Source organism: Lissotriton helveticus, chromosome 6 (assembly GCF_964261635.1).
Source record: "Lissotriton helveticus chromosome 6, aLisHel1.1, whole genome shotgun sequence".
NCBI classification, from domain to species: domain Eukaryota; kingdom Metazoa; phylum Chordata; class Amphibia; order Caudata; family Salamandridae; genus Lissotriton; species Lissotriton helveticus.
Window position 1 is genome coordinate 715,964,373 of NC_136067.1, and position 12,119 is coordinate 715,976,491.

Sequence of the window (12,119 nt, forward strand, 5' to 3'; positions counted from 1 at the left end):
TTCTTCTGGGAATCTTTCTGCTTTAGTGAAAAAGTATTGTGTATCACACAATGCCTACATCTTTAATAAAGGAGTATTTTCCATTGCCGATATGTATGTGTCACGTCAGCAGGTGGAACAAACATGACATTGCTGTCAGGGAAGAAGCCTTTGAAGTGAAAAGTGAGCTAAGGTATAGACATCAGCTTTCGCTCTTTGAATCGGCAGGTCTCGTATTGAATAATCAAGGACATGTGGTGAAACTACTTTCAATACATGTGGTAGGGACGCTAATAAAGATGTCTGTGAAACGCATATTGCTGCTGCACATGAATCTGAAATGAACTAAGTGAGAGCACATGGGATTTTGACATCAGTTTCGCTTCCCCTGGAGTGGCACCTGGTATGCCTGATATTGGTGGCATTGCAACTGCAGTGTTGAAGTAATTCCTTTGTTTGGTGGTGACCTATGGTAGTCCGATGAGCTGGACCCTTTGGATAAATATCCCTTGCGCTTCCTTCCCCGCTTGCCCTTGTCTGCCTATACCCATTGTATAATGGACCAACCTACTTTGTTGTCTTTTCTCTTTCATTTTTTTGCCAGTGGAACTTTTTTATTTGTGCTACATAGTACCTCACACATAGATAGCCCTTTACATAATACAGGCCATTTTTATCCAGCCAAATCTGTTCGCTTAAAGGAAGCACTGCTAACCAACACAACGGCAGGCTACAGTGCTAAACGGTGTAATGGATGAAACATAAATAGGCGTGTGATCAGACATTATTCAATATAAGGCTTTCATATACCGTTTAATACAGTGAAAGCGACATCAAAGCATAACATAGCGAAAACAAAAAAACAAAAAACTGTGCCCTCAGGTTGTTCTTCATCCTGCATCTTCCTCTGGGCGAAAAGTTAGAGGAGTTGAAGCAAACGCCAATGTTGAAATGCTCTTGGTTTATGTAATTGACCAGCACTGCTCGGGAGATCAGTTTGAAGACTCTCCTCTTCAACTTTATCTTTGTTTTAACTGCATGAAATAAAAAGAAATTCAGTTATGTATGTGGAAAGAGAAAAGTCATTAAGCATCCATATATTTAAGAATTCAATTAGTGGTGTGATATAACAAACGTTATCCTTGCAAAAACTATGGGCCAGATGTATAAAGCATTTTTACAGTCACAATTACACCGATTTGGAGTTTGCGACTGAAAAATGCTTTTGTAATATCCTAATCCCATTTTAACAGTCAGTTAACTTTTACTGACTCCTGGAATGGGATTAATACCACTTATACTAATTTGGTATTTGGAAGGGGCATGTTATAGACGTCCCGTTCACACAGTGAATTGGTATGACATATATGAATGTTTTGCAACTGATATACCCATCAAAAAACATTAAAAAATTACAGACTCCCAAGTTGGGGTGGTAAGCCATTCACAAAAGGGAAAGTTAAATAACTGTTTATGAATTTTAAAAAAGACTGTTAAGGAATAGGCAGGGGTTGAGTGGACCCCACTCAACCAGTGGCGGACGGTGACATTTCCAAGTGGTAAGGCTTAAAATAATTGTCATACTGCACCGTTGCGAGTGAGCATAGCGAGTGAGCCCAAACAACCTAAGTGGAGTTCGGGGGGGTTCTCTCCCCAAGAAAATTTTGAAAAAAGTGTGGACAAATGGTGCACTTTCAAGCAAATTTGAGAAAGCTGGAAGGTTAATAAAGCAATTGTGAAAGTGCAGTTATTACATTAATAAAGAGATGTCATATAACATAGGTAGCTGCTTATTCAGTATAACCACAGTGCTTCACAACAGAATTCGAGATACAATGCATTTCTGAGTGCCTCACAGATGTTTTTTATATAACAAACAACTAAACAGGTCGCATACTAGCAGCATTCAACATACACTGGTGTAATTGTTTTATCTATATTCCCCAGGATTAATGTGTGCTGCTATGACAAAATAGACAAATAGTAAAAAATGTAGCATTACGCCACATAATTTGCCTCTGATGCATAATTTAGTCCTATTAGAACTGGGGGTCTCTAGTTGGCAATGGTATACACCTTTGACCAAATATGGACCCTTGCTTCTAAGTCAGGGAAAGGGGATTACACTACTGGATAACCCCTGCTCACCCCCTTGGTAGCTTGGCACAAGCAGACAAGTTTATCTCAGAGGTAGTGGGTTAAGCATTTGTGAATATACACAGCAATACATTGAAAACACTACAGATGGACACAACACAGGTTTTATAAAAATAAGTATTCTATATGTAGACTTAACACAAGACCACAAACAACAAAAATCCACAATACTGTACTTAAAGTTGACTTAAAGATAGTAAAAGTTGCTTAGTTCAAGTTGGTGATAAATGCGACACAGTTCTCACAAAAGTACCTGGATGCGTAATGCAAAACAAACAAGAGGCTGGCAGAGTGGGAGATGCGTTGGTTTCGTGCTTCGGGGGAGATGATGCGCGTGCCTCAATGCTTGCGCAACGTAGGGGATGGGTCTTGATCCTTACCGGAGTGGAGATGATGCGTAGATTCTCGTCCTGCGACCAGGTTGCAATGCACAAGACTGCATCTCGATGCGATGCGACAATCCTGGTGCAATGCGATAAGATGGTGCCCTTGATGCGACAACATGAAGACAATGCGTGCACGCCCGGCGGCCGTGCGGCAAACTCTGTAGCTTTGGAGCCACAACAGGCCCTGCAACACGCTTCTCTGGCGACCTTGCTGCGGTGACACGCTTCTCCGGTGATGCGTTGGGTAACAGCTTTAACGAAGGCACGCTTCTCTGGTAATGCAGTGGCAACCTCTGCGGCGGCAACACGCTTCTCTGGCGATACGACGGCAACAGCTGCGACACGCTTCTCTCGATGTGTCGTGCTTCCAGCTCCCAGCGACACGCTGGCTTCTACAGGCAGAATTCCCAGCAAGGAAACTCTGAGGGGAGCTGGGGGTGAAGTCTTTTGGCCCTCAGACTTCAGCAGGAGGCAAGCACAAGTTCAAGACCTTGGAGAAATATTCAGCAAGATGATGAAAGTTCTTTGAAAGTTCCTTCTCCTTTCCTTGGCAATAAATAAATCACTGCAGGTCATCCCAGCAAGCAGCACACTGGCAGAGGGGCAGTCCAAACTCCTGCAGCTTCCTTGGTTTTTCTCCTTGGCAAAAGGTTTGTCTTTTGCCCAGAAGTGATCTAAGTTCTTGGGTCTGGGTCCCAATATGTATACTATTTTTCTCTTTGTTCTCTGAAGGCAGAGAGGCCTTTGCCTAGTCCAAACCAGTTCTGGTCAGTCCTGGAGCACTTTGTTGACAAGACTCCTTCTTTCCTTTCACAGTGTAGGCCAGGGACATCAGACACACAACAGGAGGTGGAGCCAGCATTGTGGAGGGAAGGCACAGCCCTATTCATGTCCCAGGTACAACTCCTCCCTCCCATCTGCATGCAGATCTCTCTATTCAGCACTGTGCTGACTCACCCTCTCTCCTGGAATCCCCCAGCCCCTGTCACTCAAACTCCAGACAAGGAATACACAACCTAGCAGAGGCTGGCTTGGATAGTTAGGCAAGAAAATACCTACTAAGTGGTATTTGCAAACACAGAATGTTAAAAACCAACTTCACTAAAAGATGTATTTTATCATTCTGAGTTCAGGCATACTAAATTCGAATTTCTATCATGTTCCCTGAGTCAAATAGGATTTTAAAATGTAATAATCAAACTGCCCATTCTGGCCAATGGAGAACAGGTAGCCTTGAAATAGTGAAAAACGAAAATGGCTGTAATTCACTATTAGGTCATGCCACACACACCAGGGCATGTACTACCTTATCCTTACAATGCGCCATGCCCTTGGGCTACCATAGGGGTGTCTGATATGAAGAAAAGGGAAGGATTAGGGACTGGCAAGTGGGTGCACTTGCCAAGTCGACATGGCAGTCACAGGCTGCATACAGGCCTTGCAATGCCAGGCTTGAGACAAACTTTACAAGCTGCTTCTGTGGGTGGCACAACCAGTACTGCAAGCCCACCAGCAGCATTTGATTTACAAGCCCTGGGCACATATGCTGCACTGTACTAGGGTCCAACAAGTAAATCAAATAACCCAATGATGGAGTCACTAAACAATACATCAATTTAACACAGGGAGCACTTGCACTGAGGCACTGAATAGCAGTGGCACAGTGCCCAAAGTATCTAACCAGCATAACATATCAAAAACAGAGGAGGCAATCAGTAAAAAATGGAAGGGAGACTCATGCCAATGATGCCAGGACTAACAAGTCCGCCCTGCGAAATAATTGATATCTACATTACAGCATATTTCTGGTGATAGCCTACCCAAGCATGTCAAATTCTGAAGGCACCACTGCAGCCTGCAGGTAATTCACTCTGACATGGGAGGGGAGAAAAAAAGATGTCTCCAGGGCAAGAGAAGAAACAGCAGTCTGTCCGGTACTCCTGTGGAATTGGGTACTCGAGTCACACAAGCCACACTTGAACTATTGGAGAAGAGGCGGTGCTCACTGAGTTAAAGCTCGGACCTCTTTATAAGGATCTGCTGAATCAATGTCTTGCAACCAGATTGGGACAGCGGTTTGGGGAGGCTATCTTTCCGAGAGGAGTTTCCTGGTAGCTGGTAACATAACATGGCGACCATCTTGTGTTTTGGGGGAGGCCATCTTTCCGAGAGGATTGGTGGTAATATAACATGGCGAACATCTTGCGCGACCCCGAGTCTCGAGATCTTATTATACAGCACTTGGAAACAGACAAAAAAATGTAATGTTTTCAAGTGCTGTATACTATAGTATACTAGATATCGAGGATGCACAGGTGAACACGAGCCGCTGGCGCCTCCTAAAACCATATAACACCGAACGTATGATATGTAAATCACACCAAACGGACGGTCCATATTACTATAAAAATAGTATACTAGATATCGAGGCCGCGCAGGCGAACGAGAGCCGCCGGCGCCGCCTAAAACCATATAACACCGCACCTATGATATGTAAATTACACCAAACGCATTATTATATACACGAAAGGAACTGCTATGCACACATCGTGTATGGGAAACTTTCTATGTTTACCACTTTTATTATAGAAGTAGTACAGTCCCATCACCAACCACTGTAAATATTCACTCGCTTTCGAGTCTGGATCGTATAGTTGCCCCGAAGAGCTCTAAAGCATCCTCGTTCAGCTTTTAAGAGACCCTAAACAGCCCTGATTGTCTGGGTTGTGGGCTGTGAGCCTGTGCTGTGACCCCACTCCACTCAACTCCTTTTTCCCAGTGCCTGTGCTCTGGCCATGCCAATGTCCGTCTAATATACCAGTGAGCCTCCTGAGCAGTGAAGTCTGAACGCGTGCGGTGCCTCTCAGCCAATCCTGCCGCTGCTGGAGCAGTGCCAGGATTGGCTTGAGCAGGCATACTCCCTGCCCATTAGGAGACCGGGGGCTGCGGAATGAAGCAACCCTCGGTCTCCTCAGGGGAAGGCTAGTGCGCATGTTCGGGCTGGTCATAAAAATGACCAGCCCAAAACCAAACATGCGCACTACTGAGTGCTGCCGGGCGCGACCCCCTTCAGCTTCCTGATTGCCCCGGGCGTGGCCCGGGGACCGGGCAGGAATTAGCGCGAGTGTAGTTATTGAATTAGACACACATTTTTGTAAACGAATGGTGGCGCAAATGCAGTTAGTGGGGCAACGCCCCAGCACCCCAATGGATGCATCGCCACTGCAATCAACTCTCAAGACAAACGTGAAAAAAAGTAAACTTTTATTTTTAAACGCAGCCTCGCTTCCTTTGAGGAAAATGGGCACTTTATTTAAAGCCAATCACAGACATATTGGTTGGCTGACCCTAACAGACCATCATCACTGTGATGGCTGCGAACAGGAGTGAGACGCAATTTGTAACCTACCTCGTTAATAATGAGGAGGTAGGATGGATTACAAAGCAGTGTAAATTAGAATTTTTTCAAACCAACCTGCTTGTACGTAGGGCGGTTCATACAATTCTTAACTGGTCATAAATTGTGGCAAGTTTTTTGCGACCAGTAATTGGTACATCTGGACCGCTATCTGGCATAGAGGTTAATCATGTGTATATAAGAACCACATGTATATTACAGACATGCTACATTTATGAGTTTGAAGTGATCATAGTTTCCAACTCTGCATATCTATCAAGACATGTAAGCGACTTGAATGATCCTAAACGCTGGAAGTGCAATAACATCTTCATAGTACATATGTTGGTCCACTGGCATTTAATGTTGAGACCTTTCTTTTCAAGTCGCCTCTCTGTGTTCTTGTTTCTAATATTTTTGTCCTGGAGAATGAATAATAAACGCAGAATGTTGTATAGAGAGTATTTCGTTAGGGGCAGTGTCAATCTGATTCCGAGATGAGCTGAGCATGAGTCAGTAACACAAAATGATGGGGCCAAGCTACAGAATGTGAAGAGGGACCCCTACATCTCACAGATGTTCACTGGCTTTGGCCTGATTAGGGGCCCCCTGAAGGGTCCCTGGGGGGTTGGTTCCCCACTTGCGCTGCAGGAGTGGCATTACGCCTCTTTCCTGGTCGGGTTTTGTGTCGAAATAGCACTTTTGTTACTATACAACATATATACACCAGTTTAACCGTATCTCGTTTGCTTAGCTATTCTGGACTTGATGCATAGCCTCATATAAACAAATATAATGTAAAACATTGAAATAAAAAGATCCAGTTGAACAGTCACCTTGCCCATAAAAACCTGTTCAGTTTTGCCTGACTGTCTCCACCTTTAAAAACCCTCTTTTCCTCCTGTTTGCTAAGCTGAACATGATTTTGCACTACACCCAACTCCATTAGTCATGCCATTGGTCAAAACACCTTCGCTGGAAGCAAGGACCAAGCTTGCTAGAGACCCATTCCTCTCATCAAGGCCATTCCATAAATTATCGAACAAGTATTTTCACGCTGTTTAGTTAAGAACCTAGAACCACAATGGATGACGTCATGCTCATTAAAGATTCTGAAGATGTTGCGTCCTTGGTCTTATTAGATCTCTGTGCAGCGTTTGAACCTGCTCATCATGACATTCTCATCAGTTTGCCTTCAAGGGAATCAATGACAACACACTTGCTTGGTTTTGCTCCTTATGATAAGGTCACTCCCAATCCTATGCGCTAATTGCACTATGCCCTTCATGATCCCAAAACTATACCATCTTGCGTGGTGTTCCACAGGTCTACGCTCTGTCACTCAGGCACCTGCTTCCTGACCTTTACGTCTTAGATATGCATATTCAGACTTGGATTTTAACAGTTATTATGCTGAGTAAGCGGTTTTCCTGTCAGTGTATTTGAATTCCCTTGTTTCTATGATTAAAGTTTGTTGTTATGTGACTATTATTCCTTTTGTCAGAGCATCCAATTATATAATCAACTTCCACGCAATATTTTGTATTTTACAGCTTTATTTCAAACGTAGTATTTTCAAAACACTCTTTATCTTCTTTATACTATGTTTGTTAAATACATTTCTACTTTCCAGCCAACAAGTTTCCTTCCTCAAACAGCCTGTTGGGTGGAAGCTTTCTCAAGTCTTTTGAGACTATCCGCTATATGTATCAACAAACCATTTTGCATTTCCTAAATAGCGAATTTTAAGGAATCGCTATTTAGGAAATGCAAAACGGTATGTATGTACAAAATCGCTTTCCAATAGCGATTCCTTAGCATTCCTTAATTTGAGATTAGCAAATTGTCAATCGCAAATTACCCCTTCATTTCCATGGGCCAGGAGGCCCATAGGAATGAAAGTGCAATTTGCAATTAGCAATTTGCTGATCGCAAATTAGGGATGTTTCCAAGGGTGCAGGGGTGTCTCAAGAACACCCTGCTGCACCCCTGAAAAAGACATTTGGGGGCATATGGCGCACATACATGCCCTAAGGGCATGTATGGGCGTCATATGGCACCTTTGGTTATTATCAAAAAAGATTTTTGATAAGAATTCGCAAATTACCACCAACTAGAAGTTGGTGGTAATTTGCTAATCCTTAATGGCATTTTTTGCATTTTATTTGTTTGATACATTGCATTTAAGGAATCGCAAAATTTGCAATTCCTTAAGTGCAATCGCAAAATAAGGATTAGCAAATTTTGCTATTCCTTATTTTGCATCAAACTAGTTTGATACATTCCATTTGTCTATTTAGCATTCGCAAAGGCCGAAATTCGCAGAATTTCGGCCTTTGCGAATGCTAAATAGCTTGATACATATAGCGGTATATTCTAATGCTGTGGTCCTAGATACGTCCTTATATTGATTGTGTTGTATTTGTTCCAGAGTCAAACAAAATCCAACTGTCTCTGCAGTCCGCGCGGTCTTGTCTCCAAATACAACTCCGGTAAACCGCACACTCAGCACAATAACAATTTATATCCATGAGGAGGTCCTGCTGCTTGAGAACAACAAACATGTCTGGAAATCTCTTTTTATGGACAACAATTCTCTATCCACTGCTGAGGTTTTTTTTTTAATTGGCAATAAATTTGAGGACTAATTTTCCTTCTAGACTAAATTCTATTCTGTGATATCATCGTTTTTCCCAACGTCATCTCCTGTGGAAAATCTTACCACTGTGGAACCCATATACTACCACTCTGTTTCCAGCACTTTCCTCTTTCTGTGTTTTGGTTGGGCCATAGCAGTGTACGTAAACCTTGTAAGGGGTTTTAAGCACACTGACCGCATCTTTTTTCACTAGTAGGTAACTTCATTGGTTGTCTGTCTGGTCTGCTATACCCTTATGATGGACAGTATGCCTTTCTTCATAGGTCGCCTTAAAGTTCGCTCCCTTCAGATTGAAAACTAAATACATCTTATTGAACCCACCTTTAAGCACTCTCTTCTTGCTGGCCACTCTCTTTCATTCTCACACCTCAACCTGAGAAATTCTCTTAACATCTGGGGCCGTATTAAGCATGACTGTGCCGGTGTGAGATGTCCATGTGCGCCAGAGTATGTTTGTGTGTATGTGCGTCTGTGCGCTAACACAATATGCACATAGACGCAAACACACATAAACACAGAGCTCAAAGTCTGCCCAACATCACAGCGCATTACATACCAATCCTCTGTAATGCGATCAGGGACATACTCTGGCGCACATCAACAACTAGCGCTGGTGCAGTCATGCGTAATACAGCCCCAGGTGTCTTACCAATCGTACAGCTTTCAAAAAAATTCTTATAACCTATCTTTTCTGCTAATGGTCCCTAATGCTTGTCCACTAGAGTCCTAATGCAATCAAATGAGAGCATAAGCTTTAGAAACAGATCTACAGTTTGGGAGATTTTAATATTATGACAGATGAGCGCCACCCCTCAGCTAAAGGTTTCTTTAGATCTACTGGACAAATTAGGTTTTGGAAATCGGCCTGATGGCCTCACCCATAACGCAGGCCTTTTTTTAGATTGTGTTTTAGGTTTTAATTGCAGTCCTTGCAATCAATTAATTCTATATCTTTCTTTGACAGACTATGCTTTTATGCTGTTTTCTATCTCGATTCCTCGGGTAAGTCTACAACAGTCTCCCTCAGTCAAATCCACTTAAACGTTTGACAAGAAATATCAAACCTATTAATAAGGAAAATTTGGAGCACACCTATTTTTAATTTTCATATTTGTTTAGATTTACAAGCTACCCCATCACATATGTTGGCCACGTTTTAAGATGTTTGGAGATTGTCAATCAGGTTTCCATCCTCCACAAGGTATAAAACTGTTGTTTTGAATATACAAGAACAAATGCAAGTACAATACAAGGGCATTTAGCCGCATTATTCATAATATATCTCTCTGCTACATTTGTAACCATAGACCATGGGCTACTATGTCAGAGATTGGAGATTTTTGCGAGTGGCAGAATGCTGGATAGGATCCATTCTGTTTTTAATGGACTAAGTTAGTTTGCTCATGTGGCTTTATATTCTGTATACTACACAGTGGAGTTCTCAAAGGCTATGCTCTCTCATCCCTTCGATTTAACATCCAAAGGACTAGTCTCTCTCTCATTTGATTTCTGCCTCTGGTCCATGGTCGTCAATGTACATAGATAAATCTGAACGTCTAAGATGTTTATATGAACAATCTAGTTCTATGGTTAATAATGTGACTACATCATTAAAGGGAATTAGAGATCGGATACCCGCTAACCACTTATGCCTCAATATTAGCAACACGGTAGTCTTGCTTTCAGGAATGCTCAACATGCACCTCAGCTTTAGCCTACTGAATTGCAAGATGCTCACAGAGCATCCAATCAGTAATGAATGTTGCTATTCTATTTGATTTGTCTTCATCTTTAAATTTGTACTTTACTAAAGTTACTAAAGCAACTCATTTTCATTGTTGTAATTTGTCCAAAAATGCTTTTCTCTTGGGGGTTTTACTTCTTGCCTTTCAGGTTCAGATCTTGTTTTATTCTGGATTACTGTAGTGATCTGATATATACTTAAATGCCTCTCACTAAAATCTAAGTAAGTTACGAGCAGTACAAAACCGTGAAATCAGAGTTGTGACTTGTTTAAGAAAATGTGACCGCTTTTTAGAATATTGCAGAGTTCTTGTGGTTCACTTTCCATTTCGCAACTAACTTAATATTTTGGACTTAAGTTGTACATCCATCTATGGGTTGAACCTCAATTATTTTAAAGCCTGCCTTCAATTTAACAAATGTTTTTGGGAACAGCCTTCCTCAAGCGATCGAAAGATGATCTCACCAAGTTGGAGGTGCTCCAGATCTGGTGGTAAGCTTCTTAGTGTAGCTGCAACTAAGCTTTGAAATGTCCTCATGCCAAAACTGCCTCACCTTACTGTCTTCAATTCCTTCAATTTCAAATTGAGGGAAGATTAATGGCCTCTGGTGTGCCGATCTTTCACTATTATAAGGTATCATGATTGAGTATTATATTTTAGTCTGCTAGATAGTTTTTATTTATTTTTTATGCTATTATTGTATGACTTGTCCACTGCATTTGAACCCTGAAGCTCTAATTACAAGGCATTATGTGATCCTTATAAATTAACAAATAACAAACAGGTACGCAATATTTCAGTAGCCTCTCAAAGCCCGGAGCATTTTAACTGTTGCTGAAAAAGTGCCACAATTTAGGGAAGAAGAATGAGTAGGTTGGGCTAGGCAGTGGGCCCTTGCTCCTACCGATCCTAGGGCTAATTTATTTGCGGTATTTCATGCAGATCCAGCCGCAAGGGTGCCTGCATTAATTACACCAGGGCTTGATATGTGTCACCAATGTACAGTTCAAAGGGCTGATCTGGTAAAGTGGGACACTCTCTATTTGCCCCACAAGATAACCCTCATACTTAAGCAGACCACTGTGACGCTGCTAAAAAAAAGCATGGGATGCTCACTTTATTTTGCAAGCTTCAATTCCCTTTTGGAGTGGGTCTTCTGACACAGTAAAGTGATATCATCTACTATCTATAAGGGTTTGTTTTTATTTGGCCCCCCAGCTACTAAAGGCTTGGGCACACCCTTAAATCTTTATAAAGCATAATGGGCTAAGTGCGATTTCTGCTTACGGCAAACAAAATGGTGGCTTCTGCTTTGACACAAACCTTTCGCAGAATTGAGACCGACTCCTGCTTGGGAGTGTGAAGGTTATCACTTAGAAGGCTAGAGCTTTCCATGATTTCACCAATGCCAGTTTGGCATCTCAAAATGTTACACTACACCAACTGCAGGTTTTGGTAGGGTAACACAATTTCGGTGCGTGGGTCATACAGATGAGACGTTGTAAGAAATTGGCCTTTTAACTGAAGAGTCAGAGTGAAGCAAAAAAGTGACTAAATTAACCTGTGCTTAACCCTCTGGTACGCTGGTACACAAGCAGTCAGGCTTAAACTTGAGGCAATGTGGAAAGTATTTAGGCAGCACACAAGCTGTAATAAAGTGTAAACACAACACAAGAAAAATCCCACACTAATTTAGAAAAATTGACTTTCATTTGAAACCAAAACAACAAATATCCAATCAGTAGAACTGGATTTATGCAATTTCAAAGATTTATTTGAGTATAGTGGCAAGAAGC

General features: G+C 42.0%; 1 protein-coding gene across 1 annotated transcript in view; it reads right to left on the bottom strand.

Annotated features, from left to right (window-relative positions):
- Window positions 1–773: 773 nt before the first annotated feature.
- LOC144761507 (desmin-like) overlaps window positions 774–12,119 on the bottom strand; it is an 89,618-nt gene continuing 78,272 nt past the window's right edge. The window contains exon 11 of the mRNA XM_078646839.1: window positions 774–1,013. Within this exon, the coding sequence (XP_078502965.1) occupies window positions 1,010–1,013 (4 nt within the window). The 3' untranslated portion in view covers window positions 774–1,009. The remainder of the gene's footprint in view (window positions 1,014–12,119) is intronic.